This window comes from Dendrobates tinctorius, unplaced genomic scaffold (genome assembly GCF_039654945.1).
Source record: "Dendrobates tinctorius isolate UK_male_01 unplaced genomic scaffold, ASM3965494v1 ptg000251l, whole genome shotgun sequence".
NCBI classification, from domain to species: Eukaryota; Metazoa; Chordata; class Amphibia; order Anura; family Dendrobatidae; genus Dendrobates; species Dendrobates tinctorius.
Genome location: NW_027361918.1, coordinates 5,147,906 through 5,169,214, shown reverse-complemented (window position 1 = coordinate 5,169,214; position 21,309 = coordinate 5,147,906). Strand labels below are relative to the sequence as shown.

The following is a 21,309-nucleotide window of genomic DNA, read 5'->3' as shown; positions in this document are numbered from 1 at the left end:
GGGGAGGTGAGGGGGTAATATTATCGGCTGTGTGGGGGGTTATATGATCAGGGGTATGAGAGGGGTGGCGGTTTATATTATAGGGAGTGTGGGGGGTTATATGATCGGGGGTGATATGATCTGGGGGGGTGAGGGGGTAATATCGGCTGTGTGGGGGGTTATATGATCAGGGGTGTGGGGGGTTATATGATTGGGGTTGTGGGGGGTTATATGATCAGAGGTGGGGGGTAATATGATTGGCAGATGTGGGGGCTGTATGATCAGGGGTGTGGGGAGTTATATGATTGGGGTTGTGGGGGGTTATATGATCAGGGGTGTGGGGGGTTATATGATTTGGGTTGTGGGGGGGTTATATGATTGGGGTTGTGGGGGGTTATATGATCAGGGTTGTGGGGGGGTTATATGATCAGGGGTGTGGGGGGTTATATGATAAGAGGTGGGGGTAATGTGATTGGCAGATGTGGGGGGTTATATGATTGGGGTGTGGGGGTTATATGATCAGGGGTGTGGGGGTTATATGATCAGGGGTGTGGGGGGTTATATGATCAGGGGTGTGGGGGGTTATATGATTGGGGTTGTGGGGGGTTATATGATCAGTTGTGTGGGGGTTATATGATCAGGGGTGTGGGGGGTTATATGATCAGGGGTGTGGGGGGTTATATGATTGGGGTTGTGGGGGGTTATATGATCAGTTGTGTGGGGGTTATATGATTGGGGTTGTGGGGGGTTATATGATCAGGGGTGTGGAGGGTTATATGATTGGGGTTGTGGGGGGTTATATGATCAGTTGTGTGGGGGTTATATGATCAGGGGTGTGGGGGGTTATATGATCAGGGGTGTGGGGGGTTATATGATTGGGGTTGTGGGGGGTTATATGATCAGTTGTGTGGGGGTTATATGATTGGGGTTGTGGGGGGTTATATGATCAGGGGTGTGGAGGGTTATATGATTGGGGTTGTGGGGGGTTATATGATCAGTGGTGTGGGGGGTTATATGATTGGGGTTGTGGGGGGGTTATATGATCAGGGGTGTGGGGGGTTATATGATCAGAGGTGGGGGGTAATGTGATTGGCAGATGTGGGGGGTTATATGATTGGGGTGTGGGGGTTATATGATCAGGGGTGTGGGGGTTATATGATCGGGGTGTGGGGGGTTATATGATCAGGGGTGTGGGGGTTATATGATCGGGGTGTGGGGGGTTATATGATCAGGGGTGTGGGGGTTATATGATTGGGGTTGTGGGGGGTTATATGATCAGTTGTGTGGGGGTTATATGATCAGGGGTGTGGGGGGTTATATGATCAGGGGTGTGGGGGGTTATATGATTGGGGTTGTGGGGGGTTATATGATCAGTTGTGTGGGGGTTATATGATTGGGGTTGTGGGGGGTTATATGATCAGGGGTGTGGAGGGTTATATGATTGGGGTTGTGGGGGGTTATATGATCAGTGGTGTGGGGGGTTATATGATTGGGGTTGTGGGGGGTTATATGATCAGGGTTGTGGGGGGGTTATATGATCAGGGGTTTGGGGGGTTATATGATCAGAGGTGGGGGTAATGTGATTGGCAGATGTGGGGGGTTATATGATTGGGGTGTGGGGGTTATATGATCAGGTGTGTTGGGGGTTATATGATTGGGGTTGTGGGGGGTTATATGATCAGGGGTGTGGGGGGATTATATGATCGGGTGTGGGGGGGTTATATGATTGGAGTTGTGGGGGGTTATATAATCAGTGGTGTAGTGGGTTATATGATTGGGGTTGTGGGATGTTATATGATCAGGGGTGTGGGGGGTTATATGATTGGGGTTGTGGGGGGTTATATGAAGAGTGGTGTAGGGGGTTGTATGATCGGTGGTGTGGGGGTAATTTGGGTTGGTTTATTATTTTATTTTTGTATTAATATTTTTGGATTGGCAGATGTCGGGGGCTGTATGATCGGGGATGTGGGGGGGGTTATATTATCAGGGGTCTGGGTTTCTTGCTAGGTTTGAGTTGTGTATAATATTATGTTCTGTGAGGATTCGGGGGGATATTTTCCGGATTCAGGGATCTTCTCACTGTTACCCACCCTCAGTTGCTCTATTAAGGCCATTGACGCTGCATTAGGCGCTCGGCAGTGGAGGAAAGCCGTTACCATCCTGGATCAGCAGGACCCGCGGACGGCAGCTGACTACTACCTGAAGATCGCCCATCACTACCGCTCTGTACAGGACCATGAGGTCAGTATAGGACCACCCGGAGGGTTCAAGACTGTGGGGGTCGTGTCCTTACATCTGTACTCGATGTACAGCGCTGGGGTACACCCCGACACCTGGGACCCCTGCACACCTGGGGCCGCTGCACATTCTCATTCTGTGCATCTCTTTCCAGCGTGCTGAACAGATGTACATCAAGGCCGGGAGGAGCAAGGAGGCCATTGACATGTACACACAAGCCGGCCGCTGGGAGCAAGCTCACGCGGTTAGTTCTGGGTCATATGTACAAGTGGGGATTCAATGGTGGCCGCGGCTGAATTCAGGATTCGGCTCTTGGTCCTCGGTGTGCGGGGCCGGAGTCCGACCTGTGTCATCCGTCATGTTTTCCTTCATAGCTGGCAGTGAAATGCATGAACCCAGAAGACGTGTCCGTCCTTTACATCTCCCAGGCCAAGGAACAGGAGAAGCAGGGGCACTACCGCGAGGCCGAAAGGTAAGAGGCCTCCTGTGCGGGGATGGCGGCTGTTACGCACCAGCACTAGCTCACGACTGTGATGTACGGTATATGAGGTCTTACTCATCTGCTTACAGACTGTACATCACAGTGGATGAACCTGACCTTGCCATCGCCATGTACAAGAAGCACAATCTGCATGAAGACATGATCCGTTTGGTCAGCAGACATCACCCGGACCTGGTGATGGACACCCATCTGCACCTGGGCAAGGCAAGTCTTCTGGCCACAGCTTGCCTCTCGCTATACGGGCCTGCAGACATGTGGTTAACCTTCTTGCTGATTGTCTTCAGGAATTGGAGGCCGGGGGACGTCTACGGGAGGCAGAGTACCATTACCTGAAGGCCAAGGACTGGAAGTCTCCAGTGAATATGTACAGAGCGGCCGATATGTGGGAGGAGGCGCATCGGGTAATGGCTCCGCCATCTGTCTCCTTTATCCATGGCATCACGCATGTGAATATGACACAACTCTTTTGCAGGTGGCGAAGACTCACGGAGGGGCCAACGCCCAGAAACATGTTGCATACCTTTGGGCAAAGAGCCTAGGAGGGGAGGCAGCGGTGAAGCTCCTGACCAAATTCACCCTCCTGGAGACCGCCATCGATCACGCCACAGAGAACTGGTGAGTGCCGTGATGTGGGCATAGCTGGTATGGGGAGAATGCCTAGTGTGAGGGTGTGCAGGGGAGCACTCCCGGGGTGAAGGCGTGCATGGGCGCTCTGCCGGGGTGAAGGTGTGCAGGGGTGTGCATGGGCGCACTGCCGGGGCGAAGGTGTGCAGGGGCGCTCTGCCGGGGCGAAGGTGTGCAGGGGCGCTGTGCCGGGGCGCGCTGTCGTGGCGAAGGTGTACAGGGGCGCGCTGTCAGGGCGAAGGGGTGCTCTGCCAGGGCAAAGGTGTGCAGGGGCGCACTGCCGGGGCAAAAGTGTGCAGAGGAGCGCTGCCGGAGCGAAGGTGTGCAGGGCACGCTGCCGGGGCCAAGGTGTGCAGGGCGCGCTGCCGGGGCCAAGGTGTGCAGGGCGCGCACTGCCGGGGAAAAGGTGTGCAGGGGCGCACTGCCGGGGCAAAGGTGTGTATGGGCGCACTGCCGGGGCAAAGGTGTGCAGGGGCGCTCTGCCGGGACGAAGGTGTGCAGGGGCGCTCTGCCGGGGTGAGGGTGTGCAGGGGCGTACTGCTGGGGCCAAGGTGTGCAGGGGCGCTCTGCCGGGGCCAAGGTATGCAGGGGCGCTCTGCCGGGGCCAAGGTGTGCAGGAGCGCTCTGCCGGGGCCAAGTTGTGCAGGGGCGCACTTCCAGGTTGCATCTTATTGACCCTCTTAATCCATCCTTTCATCAGCACATTTGACTTTGCGTTTGAACTCGCCCGACTGGCAATGAAAGACAAACTCCCCGAGATCCATCTGAAGCACGCCATGTTCCTGGAGGACGAGGTGAGAGTGGGGTGACCTGTGAGTACAACCAATGGGCCCTCTATATACAGCTGACCTCCTGTATGTAATATGTGTATACAGGGTGCAGCATAAATGAGTACAAGCTGTGGAAAGTAAAATTTTACTCAATATCTTGCTGAACACAAAAACATTTTCAGAATATACAGTCATGGCCGAATGTGTTGGCACCCTTGAAATTCTTCCAGAGCATTAAGTTTCAACCCATGGCACTGTAGCTAATCTCCCTGGACGTGGACGGGAGATAATTGACGAAAGGTTGTAATGCAGGGTAGTCTGGAAGGTGGGTAAGCAGCCCCAATTAAGTTCCAAAGAAATTCAAGCTGTACTGCAGGCTCAGGGGGCATCAATGTCAGTGCGAACTATCCGTCCACATATGAATGAAATGAAATGCTATGGTAGGAGACCCCGGAGGACCCCACTGCTGGCACAGAGACAAAAAAAGCTAGACTGCAGTTTGTCAAAATATACGAGTGACCAAAAACCCTTCTAAGAAAGCGTCTTGTGGATAGATGATACCAAGATAGAGCTTTTTAGTAAAGCACATCATTCTACTATTTATTGAAAATGGAATGAGGCCGTCCAAAGAAAAAAACACAGTACCTACAGTCAGATATGGTGGAGGCTCACAGACATTCTGCTGCCTTGATCATGTGCAAAGTATCATTAAATCTGAAGATTAGCAAAGGATTTTGGGTGGCAATGTAGTGCCCAGTGTCTGAAAGCTGGGTTTGTGCCCTAGGTCATGGGTCTTTCAGCAGGACAGTGACCCCACAAATGGATGAAAGCAAAGCGCTGGAGAGTTCTCAAGTGGCAGCAATGAGTTCGGATCTAAATCCCAGTGATCACCTGTGGAGAGATCTTACAATCGCTGTAGGAGAAGACGAAATATGAGATCGGGAGCAGATTGTAAGAAGAGTCCAAGACCCCGGCTGAGAGGAGGAAGAAGCTTGTGGATGGTTATAGGAAGCGACTGATTGCACTTATTTATTCCAAAGGATGCAACCAAATAGTAAGGAGAGCGCCAACAATTGTGTCCAGGCCATTTTTGGAGGTTTGTGTGAAATTATGTCCAATTTGCCTTTTTTTCTGTTTTTTTGTGATGTTCCAATAAACACAAAGGAAATAAACCGGTGTATAAGAAAACGTGGGGAATTGTGATAGTTATCTGGGAGAAATACTTCATTTTCTGGGATAAATTCAAGGGTGCCAACACTTTTGGCCTTGACTGTATGTAATATATACCTGTGACATCCACACCGGTGCCACTCTACTTCTGACGCTGAGTGACTATTCAGTAGCCCTGTTTTATTCCTGGGACTTGTGGTTCTGTTCAGTCTGGCAGCTATTGAATGCATCCTTGTTAGTTTGTCTTCCTTTCTGCTATCAGCGTTTGCTGTTTACACCCACTGAGAATCCACTCCCACATCTAGTTATAGCATGATGAGCCCTGGTGGTCGTAGCCTGACGTGCCCTGGGGGGGTCGTAGCCTGACGTGCCCTGGGAGGGGGTCATAGCCTGACGTGCCCTGGGAGGGGGTCGTAGCCTGACGTGCCCTGGGGGGTCGTAGCCTGACGTGCCCTGGGGGGGTCGTAGCCTGACGTGCCCTGGGGGGGTCGTAGCCTGACGTGCCCTGGTGGGGTCGTAGCCTGACGTGCCCTGGGGGGTCGTAGCCTGACGTGCCCTGGGGGGTCTTAGCCTGACGTGCCCTGGGGGGTCGTAGCCTGACGTGCCCTGGGGGGGGTCGTAGCCTGACGTGCCCTGGGGGGGGTCGTAGCCTGACGTGCCCTGGGGGGTCGTAGCCTGACGTGCTCTGTGTTCTCAGACCCTGTGTCTCGGTGGATGGTCCTGACTATGACTTCAGCTTCTTTACTGATGTTTCTCCTGCCTAACCATTTTGTACCTCCTGGTTATGACCCGACTGTCTGACTTTTCTTCTGGCCAATTTGCACCACCTGTCAGGATCTCACCCCATGGCTCCCGCCCATAGGTCCCTGTGTGAAACCAGATCCCTATGCATGAGGGTAAAGGGTGAAGGCTGGGGCTGTCCCTAGGATTTCAAAAACAGGAGTAGCTAAGAGTTCATGGCAGCCATCGTTAGAGCTGCCAGGTGACCACAATCAATGGCCCCGTGATAAACCCGGGAAACACTGACCAGCTGTATAGTACTTCCCAACATAACCAGGGTATGACCCGAGGGTGGGCGGCGTGTCTCCATGTAGGATCTGTGCTTCATGTCGCCTGTGTGTACCTGCTGTTATCGGGCAGCCGCTCAATGATGACAATTGATTATACTTTACAGGGAAAATTTTCAGAAGCCGAAAGCGAATTTGTTAAAGCTGGAAAACCCAAAGAAGCTGTTCTGATGTAAGATGGTTACTCCCATCATCTGCTGCCCCCGCTGTGCCTCCTCCCCTGTATTATTCTGTACTTATATAACCCCCACCGTCCTTACTGTCATCTCTGCACCTCCTCTGATATCCTCCTCCTCCCTTGATATCATCCTTACCTAATTTCATCATCCCCCTAATTCCTTTCCTGTCTCTTCCCTGTTATTATTTTCTGCTGATTCTCTTCCTCTCTTCCCTGTTATCCTCTTCTGATTATCCTCCTGTCTCTGCCCTGATGTTTTCCTCTCCTGATTCTCTTTCCTGATATCTTTCACTGTTAATTCTCATTTTTTCTCTGCCCTGATGTTGTCCTCACCTGATCCTCTTCCTGTCTCTGCCCTGTTATTATTTTTTGCTGATTCTCTTCCTGTCTCTTCCCTGTTATACTCCTCTGATTATCCTCCTGTCTCTGCCCTGATATTGTCCTCCTCTGATTATCCTCCTGTCTCTGCCCTGATGTTGTCCTCCTTTGATTATCCTCCTGTCTCTGCCCTGATGTTGTCCTTCTCTGATTATCCTCCTGTCTCTGCCCTGTTATTATTTTCTGCTGATTCTCTTCCTCTATCTTCCCTGTTATACTCCTCTGATTATCCTCCTGTCTCTGCCCTGATGTTGTCCTCCTTTGATTATCCTCCTGTCTCTGCCCTGATGTTGTCCTTCTCTGATTATCCTCCTGTCTCTGCCCTGTTATTATTTTCTGCTGATTCTCTTCCTCTATCTTCCCTGTTATACTCCTCTGATTATCCTCCTGTCTCTGCCCTGATGTTGTCCTCCTCTGATTATCCTCCTGTCTCTGCCCTGATGTTGTCCTCCTCTGATTATCCTCCTGTCTCTGCCCTGATGTTGTCCTCCTCTGATTATCCTCCTGTCTCTGCCCTGATGTTGTCCTCCTCTGATTATCCTCCTGTCTCTGCCCTGATGTTGTCCTCCTCTGATTATCCTCCTGTCTCTGCCCTGTTATTATTTTCTGCTGATTCTCTTCCTGTCTCTTCCCTGTTATACTCCTCTGATTATCCTCCTGTCTCTGCCCTGATGTTGTCCTCATCTGATTATCCTCCTGTCTCTGCCCTGATGTTGTCCTCCTCTAATTCTCTTCCTGTCTCTTCCCTGTTATACTCCTCTGATTATCCTCCTTTCTCTGCCCTGATATTGTCCTCCTCTGATTATCCTCCTTTCTCTGTCCTGATATTGTCCTCTCCTGTCTCTGCTCTGATGTTGTCCTTTCCTGATTCTCTTCCAGTCTCTTCCCTGATATCGTTCACTGTTGATTCTCTTTTTTTCCTCTGCCCTGATGTTGTCCTCTCCTGATCCTCTTCCTATCCCTGTCACTTGTAGGGTTCTGCTGTCTGGTAGCCGCTTGGATACTCATCGGCATTGGGCATCTGCTCCAAAGCATAAAGGAGCTTTATATTTATTGTCCATCATAAACTTTATAGCTCCAAAACGAAAAGACCTTTCTCCAGTACAAGTGAATACTGCTGTTATTAGGCCTGTAAGGGCCAGGCTGGATTATGGGAGCGACCTTTCCCACCCAGACTCCTTTGGTTGCTCGAAATTCCAGTCAAATTAAAACCCTCTCAATAACCTAGTGGTATTGGTACACACTTTACATTACCGAGGCCAACCACCTTGGTGACACATATCTACCATTCAGGACCGTACCTCCTGATTTCTTCCCCCATCCAAAACTGGGGGTAGGGCACTGTCTACCCATAAGCAGTGTACCCTAGACTGAATATCTGCATTTCCATGAAGCTTACCAGATCTGTGCTCCCCACTGATCTCCTGGGACATGACAGCTCCTAGCCCGACATCTGATGTGTCTGGACTATGAATGCTCTTGAGATATTCGGTGCGACCAACACTGGTTTACTACGGAGGCCCAGTTTAAGCTCCTGAAATGCCCTCTCAGCCTCTGGAGACCACTTAGCCATCACTGTTTTTATACCCTTTTGGAGATCAGGTAAAGGCGTTATTAGGGCAAAATTTGCAACAAACCTGAAATAGCCTAATTCCCAGGAATACTCTGACCTGTTTTTTTCATGAGGGGGCATGGACAACTCTATCACCTCCCCTAATACTACCTCATGGTGGCCCTCTTTACATTGACCTGAGCGTGATACTCAGCGCGTATCTCATGCCTTATGCCAAGAGTGAGACCTGGTATCTATGAGAACCAGTCCTTATTCAGGTTTACCAATTTCCAGGCGTGGTGTTTTTGGGAAGGCGACAAATCTTCTGTCACTTTGACACTTGCAATATTTGCTTATGACTGGGCCAACAAATAAGGGTTTTCGAGCGGGTCCCTATCATTCCTGGGATTTAGTAGGTGGCCATGATTTATCTGGAAGAGCTTCTTTTTCCCTGCTTGTTACATCTTATAGTTGACCTATCCCTCCTTTTCCACCACTGTATAGTGTCCCTGCTACTGGGTAAGGAACTTGCTCTCCACTGCGGGCGCTAACACAAGTACATGATGTCCAGGCTTAAATTGTCTCACTGTAGCCAACCGATTATACTCCTTGGATTGGGCCTTGAGGAGCCGCTCTTTTACTTGGTCCCTCAACATAACAGATCATTATGCCCCCTCCAAATGTGTAAAATGAATATCGGCTCCCGGACACCATTCAACATCGTCACATTTTTCAAAGCACCTCTTACTGGTAAGTGCTCTGGGCAGTGCCATAGTTGTCCTGGGGTTTCTCCAGATAATGGCTTCATTGGATGATTCCTCATTCTCCTCTCCAGCTGGTACAGTTGCCCTAATCTCCAATTTCAGCTTGCCGTACTCCTTGGCATCCTGCAGGGCAAGGTCGTAGTGCACTTTCTGTGGTTCCCCCGGCATGGACCAGTTGCTTAACAAGCTCCTCCATGCTTTCAGACGTGGTTGCAATGCTGTAGCTACCATTACATCAAGATTTTAAACTGTAAACACTTGTGCTCCTTGGAACTTCATGCCCACATTCTCCACCAGATGTAGGGTTTCGGCTCTTTGGTAGCCACTTGAATATGCACAGGTGCTGAGTTTTTATATCAAAACAGCATAAAGTTTGTACATCATAAACTTTGTAGCTCCAAAATAAAAAACGTTTTTCTCCACTACAAGTGAATAACATAAACAGACCTTTCTTCAGGCGCAATGTACAGAGTAAATATGGTTGCCTCAGCAATCTCGGTATTCCAGGCAGAATTAGGCCAAGTATATAAAACGCATTCACCAAACACTCCTCAACTCAGCTCCAGCATAACTCCACTCTGCTGAGCTAACCCAGCTGCTGTTATTAGGCCTGTAAGCTCCAGGCTTATTTATGGGAGAGTCTTTTGGTTGCTCCAAAATCTTAGACCCAAAATCCAGTCAACCTAAATCCCTCTTTGTAACCTAGTGTTACTGGTACAGATTTTACATTACCGAGGCCAACCACCTGAGTGACGCGTATCTGCCATCCAGGATCTTACCTCCTGCATTTTTGCATATCGTCCTCTCCTGATCTTCTCCCTGTCTCTGCCCTGATCTTGTCCTCCTGTGATCTTCATCTTCTCTCTGCTTTGATATCCTTCTCTCCTTGTCCTTTTCCTGTCTCTGCTCTGAAGTCGTGCTTCCCTGATGCTCTTCCTATCTCTTAACTGATATTGTCCTCTTCCCTGATATCATCCTCTCTTGAGTCTGTTCTTGTCTCTGCCCTGATATCTTTTCTCCCCTGATCCTCTTCCAGTATCTACCCTTTTGCATTCCTCTACTGATCCTCTACCTTTATCTACCCTGATATTGTCCTCTGCTGATTCTCTTCTTGTCTCTGCCATGATAATCTCTTCTCCTGATCCTTTTCCTTGGTCCTCCCTGATGTTGTCCTCCTTTGAGCCTCCTCCTGTCTTTGCCCCTGTTATTGCTCCTCTTCCTGTCTCTACCCAGATATTGCTCCTCTGTGGGTGTTTCTCTGATATTGCTCTTATGTGTGCTCCCCTGATATTGCTCCTCTTTGTGTTCTTCCCTGATAACGCTCTTCAGTGTCCTTCTCTGATATCACGCCATTTGTGTCCTCTCGTTATATAACTCCCTTTGTGTCATCCCCTTATATCGCTCCTGTTTATGTCATCCCCTAATATCACTCCTCTGTGTGTCCTTTCCTGATATCGCTCCTCTGTGTGTCCTCCCCTGATATCGCTCCTCTGTGTGTCCTTCCCTGATATCACTCCTCCCCTTATCCTCTTCTTGTTTTTGCCCTGATAAAGATCCTGTTTGTGACATCACCTTATATTGCTTCTCTGTGCGTCCTTCCCGGATATCTGTCCTCTATGTCCTTCCTGATATCGCTACTCCCCTGATCATCTTCCTGTCTCTGCCCTGATATCGCTCCTCTGTGTTTCCTCCTCTGATATCGCTCCTGTTTGGGTCCTTCCCTGATATCGCTCCTCTCTGTGTCATTTCCTGATATCGCTCCTCTGTGTGTCCTTCCCTGATATCGCTGCTCTGTGTGTTCTTCCCTGATATCGCTCCTCTGTGTGTTCTTCCCTGATATCGCTCCTCTGTGTGTCCTTCCCTGATATCGCTCCTCTGTGTGTCCTTCCCTGATATCGCTCCTCTGTGTGTCCTTCCCTGATATCGCTCCTCTGTGTATCCTCCCCTGATATCGCTCCTCTGTGTGTCCTTCCCTGATATCGCTCCTCTGTGTGTCCTTCCCTGATATCGCTCCTCTGTGTGTTCTTCCCTGATATCGCTGCTCTGTGTATCCTCCCCTGATATCACTCCTCTGTGTGTCCTTCCCTGATATCACTCCTCTGTGTGTCCTTCCCTGATATCACTCCTCTTTGTGTCCTCCCCTGATATCACTCCTCTGTGTATCTCCCCTTCATATCACTCTTCTGTGTGTCCTCCCCTGATATTGCTCCTCTGTGTCCTTCCCTGATAACGCTCCTCTGTGTATCCTCCCCTGATATCGCTCCTCTTTGTGTCCTTCCCTGATATCGCTCCTCTGTGTATCCTCCCCTGATATCACTCCTCTCTGTGTCCTTCCCTGATATCACTCCTCTGTGTGTCCTTCCCTGATATCGCTCCTCTGTGTCCTTCCCTGATATCACTCCTCTGTGTATCTCCCCTTCATATCACTCCTCTGTGTGTCCTTCCCTGATATCGCTCCTCTGTGTGTCCTCCCCTGATATCGCTGCTCTGTGTGTCCTTCCCTGATATCACTCCTCTGTGTATCTCCCCTTCATATCACTCCTCTGTCTCCTTCCCTGATATCACTCCTCTGAGTATCCTCCCCTGATATCGCTCCTCTCTGTGTCCTTCCCTGAGATCGCTCTCTTTGTGTCCTCCCCTGATATCACTCCTCTCTGTGTCCTTCCCTGATATCACTCCTCTGTGTGTCCTTCCCTGATATCGCTCCTCTGTGTCCTTCCCTGATATCACTCCTCTGTGTATCTCCCCTTCATATCGCTCCTCTGTGTGTCCTTCCGATATCGCTCCTCTGTGTGTCCTCCCCTGATATCGCTGCTCTGTGTATCCTTCCCTGATATCACTCCTCTGTGTATCTCCCCTTCATATCACTCCTATGTGTGTCCTCCCCTGATATCACTCCTCTGTGTCCTTCCCTGATATCACTCCTCTGAGTATCCTCCCCTGATATCGCTCCTCTGTGTATCCTTCCCTGATATCACTCCTCTGTGTATCCTTCCCTGATATCGCTCCTCTGTGTCCTTCCCTGATATCACTCCTCTGTGTATCTCCCCTTCATATCACTCCTCTGAGTATCCTCCCCTGATATCGCTCCTCTGTGTATCTCCCCTTCATATCACTCCTCTGAGTATCCTCCCCTGATATCGCTCCTCTCTGTGTCCTTCCCTGAGATCGCTCTCTTTGTGTCCTCGTGGCCCTTGTGGGTCCCCAGCTTCCGCCCTCAGGACAGGTGTGATCCCTCTCTCAGGTATGTCCATAACCAGGACTGGGTTGCGGCTCAGCGGGTGGCCGAGCTGTATGATGCGGACAGTGTGGGGGATGTGCTCGCGGGTCAGGCTCGCTTTGCATTTGAACAGAAGGATTTTCAGAAGGCAGAGGCGTTCTTGCTGCGTGCACAAAGACCGGAGCTCGCTGTGAAGCATTATAAGGTAATGTGTCAGATGACAGACGGATCGAAGCCGGGATTGAGTGCGCACTCTGCTGACTTGTTTCTGGATTCGACACAGGAAGCGGGCATGTGGAGCGATGCCATCCGGATCTGTAAGGAGTATGTGCCGGCTCTTCTGGAGCAGCTGCAGCAGGAGTACGAGCGAGAGAGCGTCAAGAAGGGCATCAGGTCAGAGTCTTCTACTTACAGTGACCATTTGTCAGAGACACTGACCCAAATGAGTCCCCATAAATGAAAGCACCCTAAATGTGATGAGGGGGTAACGGTGAGGGCGAAGGTGTGCAAGTCTTTGCCATCTCTCTTCGCTGAGTGTACACATATGAATATGTAGATAGTATGCCCCCGCCATTCTCAGGTGTATAGCGGGGGCGCAGCATCCCCTCTGATACCAGATACCCCCAGAGCGATTGTCAGGTTGCTTTCTGAAGGTTTAAGTCTTCTTTTCCTTTACTGACTAACTATAATGTGTAGACCTCCTTTGTAGTAAATGTCAGCCCTTGCCCTGCCATTGTACAGGGATGAGGAGTATATGTCTGAGGTTTTCCCCTTACAATGGTGCCAGCTTCAGTCTGTCCACATTCTGTATGCTTCCTCCCACAGGGGAGCGGAGGCCTTACTGGAGCAGGCCCGGGAATGGGAGCAAGCGGGAGAATTTGCCCGGGCTGTAGACTGCTACCTGAAGGTGAAAGACCTGGACAATGCAGAACTCATGGAAAAATGCTGGATGAAGGTAAAGACTGGCTTGGGTTCCTCCCATCAGATACTTCGCGTTGGCATTGCACATATCTCTTTAGTAGCTGTACACTTTTCCACATTTTCTGGCTAAAAACTACTGTACATAAAATATGCATCAATAATTTTGATGGTGTAAAGCAGAAGCCGCGGAGACACCATCACGTGTTTCTCAACGCAAGCAATGACCAGCCAGGTCTTTGCCCGGGAAGGAACAACCACGGGAAGGGCAGTCTCCAATGAAGGAAACCACCTATGCCAAAACATGGTATCCATCCACATACAGCTGTTTCGGGGTATTGCCCCTCATCAGTGTGGAGTAGGAAACTGGCTGGTAGGAGCAATGCCTAGTAAAAAGACTATGAAGAGGAGGATGAATGAACTCATGGAGATCAACATCCGACACTGCGGAGACACCATCACGTTTTTCTCAACGCAGTGATTCTAGAGCACTGCCCCCATCCCTTATGGGAAATATGTAAAACATGCAAAACAGAAGCTGCGGAGACACCATCACGTGTTTCTCAACGCAAGCAATGACTAGCCAGGTCTTTGCCCGGGAAGGAACAACCACGGGAAGGGCAGTCTCCAATGAAGGAAACCACCTATGCCAAAACATGGTATCCATCCACATACAGCTGTTTCGGGGTATTGCCCCTCATCAGTGTGGAGTAGGAAACCTGGCTGGTAGGAGCAATGCCTAGTAAAAAGACTATGAAGAGGAGGATGAATGAACTCATGGAGATCAACATCCGACACTGTGGAGACACCATCACGTGTTTCTCAACGCAGTGATTCTAGAGCACTGCCCCCATCCCTTATGGGAAATATGTAAAACAGTGTCGGATGTTGATCTCCATGAGTTCATTCATCCTCCTCTTCATAGTCTTTTTACTAGGCATTGCTCCTACCAGCCAGTTTCCTACTCCACACTGATGAGAGGCAATACCCCGAAACAGCTGTATTTGGATGGATACCATGTTTTGGCATAGGTGGTTTCCTTCATTGGAGACTGCCCTTCCCGTGGTTGTTCCTTCCCGGGCAAAGACCTGGCTGGTCATTGCTTGCGTTGAGAAACACGTGATGGTGTCTCCGCGGCTTCTGTTTTGCATGTTTTACATATTTCCCATAAGGGATGGGGGCAGTGCTCTAGAATCACTGCGTTGAGAAACACGTGATGGTGTCTCCGCAGTGTCGGATGTTGATCTCCATGAGTTCATTCATCCTCCTCTTCATAGTCTTTTTACTAGGCATTGCTCCTACCAGCCAGTTTCCTACTCCACACTGATGAGGGGCAATACCCCGAAACAGCTGTCTGTGGATGGATACCATGTTTTGGCATAGGTGGTTTCCTTCATTGGAGACTGCCCTTCCCGTGGTTGTTCCTTCCCGGGCAAAGACCTGGCTGGTCATTGCTTGCGTTGAGAAACACGTGATGGTGTCTCCGCGGCTTCTGTTTTGCATGTTTTACATATTTCCCATAAGGGATGGGGGCAGTGCTCTAGAATTACTGCGTTGAGAAACACGTGATGGTGTCTCCGCAGTGTCAGATGTTGATCTCCATGAGTTCATTCATCCTCCTCTTCATAATTTTGATGGTGTGTCTGTTCTGTGGAGCTGGAGTCTGACAGATAGTGGTTCTTCATCAGTAGGCTCTGGTGAATAGATGCTGTGTGCTTTCTCACAGGTCAGCTCTGGTGGATAAATGTCGGGTGGTTCTTTATCAGTAGGCTCTGGTGAGTAGATGTTGCGTGCTTTCTCACAGGTCAGCTCTGGTGGATAAATGTCAGGTGGTTCTTTATCAGTAGGCTCTGGTGAATAGATGCTGTGTGCTTCCTCACAGGTCGGCTCTGGTGGATAAATGTCGGGTGGTTCTTTATCAGTAGGCTCTGGTGAGTAGATGTTGCGTGCTTTCTCACAGGTCAGCTCTGGTGGATAAATGTCAGGTGGTTCTTTATCAGTAGGCTCTGGTGAATAGATGCTGTGTGCTTCCTCACAGGTCGGCTCTGGTGGATAAATGTCGGGTGGTTCTTTATCAGTAGGCTCTGGTGAATAGATGTTGCGTGCTTTCTCACAGGTCAGCTCTGGTGGATAAATGTCAGGTGGTTCTTTATCAGTAGGCTCTGGTGAATAGATGTTGCGTGCTTCCTCACAGGTCGGCTCTGGTGGATAAATGTCGGGTGGTTCTTTATCAGTAGGCTCTGGTGAATAGATGTTGCGTGCTTTCTCACAGGTCAGCTCTGGTGGATAAATGTCAGGTGGTTCTTTATCAGTAGGCTCTGGTGAATAGATGCTGTGTGCTTCCTCACAGGTCGGCTCTGGTGGATAAATGTCGGGTGGTTCTTTATCAGTAGGCTCTGGTGAATAGATGTTGCGTGCTTCCTCACAGGTCGGCTCTGGTGGATAAATGTCGGGTGGTTCTTCATTGGTCAACTCTGGTGAATAGATGTTGCGTGCTTCCTCACAGGTCAGCTCTCGTAAATAGATGTTAGGTGGTTCTTCATTGGTCTGCTGTGGTGAATAGATGTAGTGTGCTTCCTCACAGGTCGGGTCTGGTGAACATATGTTGGGTGGATCTTAACTGGTTTGCTTTGGTGGATAAATGTCGGGTGGTTCCTTGCAGGTTTGCTCTGGTTGATAGATGTCCAGTAGATCTTTACTAATCGTCTCTGATGGATAGATGTTAGGTGGTTCCTCACTCTTCGGCTTTGTTGGATAGTTGTCAGGTGGTTTCTTTATAGGTCGGCTCTGGTGGATAGATGCCAGGTGGTCCCTCATTGCCCGGCTTTGGTGAATAGATGTTGGGTGGTTCCTCACAGTGGGGCTTTGGTGGATAGATGTCAGGTGGTATCTCATCAATCACTTCTGGTGGACAGATGTTGCTGATTTCTTCTCCTGTTGTCATGGATGTTGGGTGATGTCCTTTTCAGAATTTCTGGTCCTTCTATATTGGTCTTGTCCGTCAGTAATTGGGCTGTTGTAGGGATGTCTATGATGGCCTGTTGTCTGTTCTCTCAGATGTTTATGATGTATGTATGTTGGTTGCAGGACCCCGATCTCGTCGCTGCTTTTCCTCTTGTTTGCTCTCATGTTGCCTCGTGGACATGTTATATCACTGGTAAAACTTGATAATTAATTTTTTTTCGTCTTCCAGGCTGCAGAGTTATCCATCAAGTTCCTGGTTCCCACTAGAAGTTTGGAAGTGATTCATATAGTCGGGCCCAAGTTGGTCTCTGCTGGAAAACACAATGCGGTAAGGATCCTTTGCCCACACATCATTAGGGAATTATTGAGGCTCTCTTCAGTGAGTGTGTGTGTGATCTATATTATATATATATACATATATATATTATATATACACACACTCACATATATATAATATATATATAAAAACTTCCTTCTCACCCCAATGGGGGGTGGTCTTCTTTGTCCTTCCTCATTCTTGGGTCCTCTACCAGAAGTCTGGGAGTTTGAGGGTTCTGCGCAGGATTTTCGTTGTTCCTAGTATTGCGCTTTTCTGGACAGAGAGCTCAGATGTTGCTCCTGGGATCTGTTGTAGCCATTCTTCTAACATAGGGATCACTGCTCCAAGTTCTCCTATTGTAGGATTCGGCAAGGACGGTAGTCGTGGCCGAGGACACCAGGGCCTTGGTGTCCTGGCCTCCTCCCACAGAAAAATCGTCAGCTTCTACCAGCGTACCTGTTTGGGGTTCTAGTTCACCGTCAGGGATTCCACTGCGGTGCGGCACAGCTCCTGTACGCTCAGTTTCGATGCATAGGGTGGAAAGAACGGACACAGATACCGGTTCAGATGCCAAATAAACAATTTTACTTTCTCTTTCGTCTCATTGGGGGACACAGAAACCATGGGTGTGTGCTGCTGTCACTAGGAGGTTGACACTATGCCATGAAAAAAATGTTAACTCCGCCTCCGCAGTATACACCCCTCCGACCAGCTGTGGTACAATCAGTTTTGCTTAGTGTCAGCAGGAGGTGGACAGGGGTCTCTCGCAGACCCAAGTCTACCTCAATGTTCGTCGTTCCTTTTCAGGTAACCACGGAGGGATACAGAGTAGATATGCTACACCTGTATTCCCACACCGGGATCATGAGTACGGAGTGTACTGCCACCCCGTATCCTCATGAATCCCACGGGCAGGACCCTAACCCCTAACATAGGACTCGTGTTCAGGTGGCCGCTCCTGGTCTTGACCTTCATCTCCCATCACTCGCCCGCCAGAGCCTGATGATCGAGAGAGATGCCCTGCAGAAAAGGTTTGGGACAGCAATCTTTTCATGCAGATAACCGACCCCTGTTACGGGGTGAACTGGAGGCGTTTTATATTTTGCCCACCAGCCGCCCTAGGCTGAATGTGACCGCTCTAATCAGCGCTCGGGCTTGCAGCCCATGGCTCTATACTTAGTTTAAGAGCCAACACTTTCATGCAGTGCGGTTCCAGCCTCCTCCCATGGCAGCGTTATGGCCCTGGGCTCCAGAAGGAGCCCAGCACGGCTGACGCCAGATTCCGGCTCCCGGCAGGCTCCACTCCTCTGCTTCCTCTTCCTGTACCAGTGCCATCTTGGTGCTCCAGGAGGCTGGAGTAGGGCCCCGCCCACCTCTTCCAGGTAGGGATTTCTCCTTCGTCTCATTGGGGGACACAGGTACTGTGGGTGTATGCTACTGCCATCTGGAGGCTGACACTAGGCAATACAACACAAGGTTAGCTCCTCCCCCGCCGCATACACCCTCGCCCCGATTGCGGGCGGAAACCAGTTTTTTGCTTAGTGTCTTATGGAGGCACACGCAGTCTGGATCTCTCCAGACTATTTTTTTCTAGTTTACTATGAAGATGAGACAGGGGCGACGGATCCTATAGAAAGGGTCCGATCTCCCCAAACCAACAACGGGCGAGCACGCGTTGAGTATCGTCTCCGCGTATCCTTTCCCGCACCGAGGGACATATCTGGGACTTTTCCCCAGACATCTATTTTTTCTTTGTTTTTTATTTTATGAAGATAAGACAGGGGCAACGCATCCTATTGAAAGGATCCGATTTCCCCAAACCATCAACGGGCGACCACGTGAGAGTGCCCCTCCACGTTTCCTCTCCCGCGACGTGGGACATTATGCCAGACTTAGCCCTGTCCACCCCTAGGTAGTGAAACCATGGGCTTGCACAGAGGCACAAGACTAGTCTGTGCGGCCCCCACTGCTCCACCAACGCAAGACGGAGGTGCTGCAAGGCGGCGGACGGTCCCTCTCCTCGGCTGAAGCTGGACGGAGTTAGGGTGCCTGCGCCGTCCTGGATCCCCCACCATCCCTCTCCTCCCCGGTATACCTGGTGGAGTCGTTAGAGATCGCAAATCACCGGCCGTGTGTGTGGGGCTCCTGGGCAGAGAGATGCGGACACAGCAGCGGGGTGCTGGGAGCGTGCAGCAAATCCTTCCCGGTGCTTCCTCCTGCAGGTAAGCTGGCGCCGTCGCCACCACCTCCGCCGCCACCTCCAACCACTCATATTGCGGAGCCTGGCGCTCCGGCAGTCGCGCTGCTGAAGCGTTTGCGGCTGCGCTGCTGCAGCGTCCTCGGGCACGGGTCGAGGGGCGCTGGTTCGGCCGCATCCCGCGGGCGGATGGGTAACATTGAGCCCGCGGCTTTGGCCAGAGCTAGGCCGCGGCGGAGGTCCCGCCTCTGTCGGGATGTCACTTCCGGCGGCTCGCCCCTTGAAGCCGAGCAGGCGCCGAATTAATTGAGGCCCCGGCTTCGGGGCGGGATAGGCTGCGGGAGGTAGGGTGGTCAGCCTGCCCCAGAGCGATACCTCCCGAGGGTAGGTGCGCAGGAGCGGTGGCGTGGAGGACGCAGGAGCGGGTAAGGCGCAGCTGAGCTGCAGGTGCACGCTGGACACGCAGGGGGTGCCCTCCTGCCCCCCCCCCTCTCCATTCCCTCTCTGGAAAAGAAAAAAAGGAAAAGAGAGAAGGAGTAAAAACGCCTGGCTCATGCAATATGGCCACGGAGGGTAAAGCACACACTGTTTAATTTTTTTGTTTTTTACGCTGCATACATCTCCTGTAGAGAAGGTTGGGCTGCTAAGCAGCCTGAGCCAGGGCCAGGACCCAAATGGGAGACCTAAGCCCAAACGTGCCCAGGAGCCCCCCTCCGGTAGCTGAGTCCAGAGAGCCAAATCCTCCGGAAGGCTATCACTATGGCGTCGCTTACAAAGGCGATCGACTCTTCATGCCCGGAGAAGGGTCCTCCATCTCACGAGAACCCTCGGCCTGCAGGAGCCGCTCTCATGCCAAACAGATGCCAAAGCAACGCACCTACACGAGGTTTTTCCGGGTTGCCCGGTGCCTTGGCATCTGGGAGTTCAGCATCACTCTCTGTCACCTATGTTTGGGAGCAGGCAGAGTGTGGATTGGGACTCAGATGCTCCGCCGGACCTGGATTTCCGGAATAGACCGCCTCATTAGAGCTGTCAAGCAAACCTTGGGGGTAGAGAATGAAGTTACCCTCCTTGAGCAATAAAGTAGCCTTTAGACAGGCCAGGCGTCCGCACGGAGTCTTTGGCACTCACCCAGAGTTTGAAGGAGTCAAGGACTATGGAGGCAAGATATCCATTTGCCCCTGAACTCTGTGTAAAAAAAAAAAAAAAAAAAAAAAATAGAGATCGACAGAATCACTAGTGGTGGATCCACCAGTATCTCGTCTGGCCTCGAGGTCCATTAAGAATCCCTCTGATAGGCTCATTGAGAGCTTGGCTCGATTAGTGTGTTTGAAGTGTCAGCTTCAGCGCTCGCCCCCTCCTTTGCGGTGCCACCCGCCATTCTAGGCCGAGCGTGACTGCATTCGTCAGGTGGCGGCCGCTAAGCAACTTGAGCCTTGGCCGGAACCCAAATGGGAGACCAGCCCGCGCTAGCAGGTCTGGGGTCATGCGTTACAACAGGGTGAACCAAGGCCATGATGGCATGGTCTGAGTCAGTGAATAAGGCTTTGCGAGATAGAGATCTGCCTGCGGAGGTGTTAGAGGTCACAATTCAGATTCCTATGGCCAGAGACTACTTGATCAATGCCTCCTTGGATGCAGCCAATTGTGCAGCATCGGCAGCCGCTAACGCGGTAGCCATTAGGAGACCCCCTTTTGTTAAGGGCTTGGCGAGAGGATTCTATTTCCAAGAGGTCTCTGACTTCCGTACCCTATTAAGAGCCTGTTCGGGGAAAGATTTGGATCAGCGCATTTCTGACGCGGCAGGAGGAAAGAGCAGCTTCCTTCCACAGCAGAAGATCAGGCAACCTTTTTTCCTAGTTTCCGACATAGTTTCGGGTCTTTCGCATCTCCGGGGGGACGGCGGCAGCCAGTTCGGCCGGTCCAAGTCGCCCCAGCCAGAACAGGGAGCGACAGGTCTCAGGTAGACCCAATCCAGTGGAGGGTTCCGCTCCCGCCAGGTCGAGAGGTGCCAGGAACCCCCAGCCAAATGACTCGGAGAGCATTATGGGCGACATCAACAGGGCAGGCGGGCGCCTGCTCTTATTTCGTCATTCTGGGTCGAGTTAGCACACGACTTATAGGGGACGAAACTGGTGTCTACGGGTACGACTTACAGTTTGAGTAACCCCCAAGACGGTTTTTTGTCTGCCCAACTTCCCAAGGTACACTCCAGGGCAGGGACGTTGCGGGGGGCTGTCAGGTCACTCCAGGACGACAGGTCATTATTCCATACCAGAGCTCGAGAGGGCTCAGAGGTTTTATTCCAATCTCTTCACAGTCCCCGAAAGGGACGGGACAGTCAGGACGATTTTGAACCTGAGGCTCCTGAACAAGTTCATCAGGGTCACACATTTCAGGATGGAATAGCTTCGTTTGGTTATATCGGGCATGGTGCAGAGAGAATACATAGCCTAAGTCGGTTTTTAG

At 50.9% G+C, this 21,309-nt stretch overlaps 1 protein-coding gene across 1 annotated transcript in view; it reads left to right on the top strand.

Annotated features, from left to right (window-relative positions):
- Window positions 1-21,309, top strand: part of IFT172 (intraflagellar transport 172) — a 157,000-nt gene that overhangs the window by 108,518 nt on the left and 27,173 nt on the right. The window contains exons 25-36 of the mRNA XM_073557770.1: window positions 2,076-2,220; window positions 2,372-2,461; window positions 2,592-2,689; window positions 2,788-2,923; window positions 3,004-3,120; window positions 3,192-3,334; window positions 4,044-4,137; window positions 6,458-6,522; window positions 12,467-12,647; window positions 12,726-12,835; window positions 13,268-13,397; window positions 16,554-16,652. Of these exons, the coding sequence (XP_073413871.1) occupies window positions 2,076-2,220; window positions 2,372-2,461; window positions 2,592-2,689; window positions 2,788-2,923; window positions 3,004-3,120; window positions 3,192-3,334; window positions 4,044-4,137; window positions 6,458-6,522; window positions 12,467-12,647; window positions 12,726-12,835; window positions 13,268-13,397; window positions 16,554-16,652 (1,408 nt within the window). The remainder of the gene's footprint in view (window positions 1-2,075; window positions 2,221-2,371; window positions 2,462-2,591; window positions 2,690-2,787; window positions 2,924-3,003; window positions 3,121-3,191; window positions 3,335-4,043; window positions 4,138-6,457; window positions 6,523-12,466; window positions 12,648-12,725; window positions 12,836-13,267; window positions 13,398-16,553; window positions 16,653-21,309) is intronic.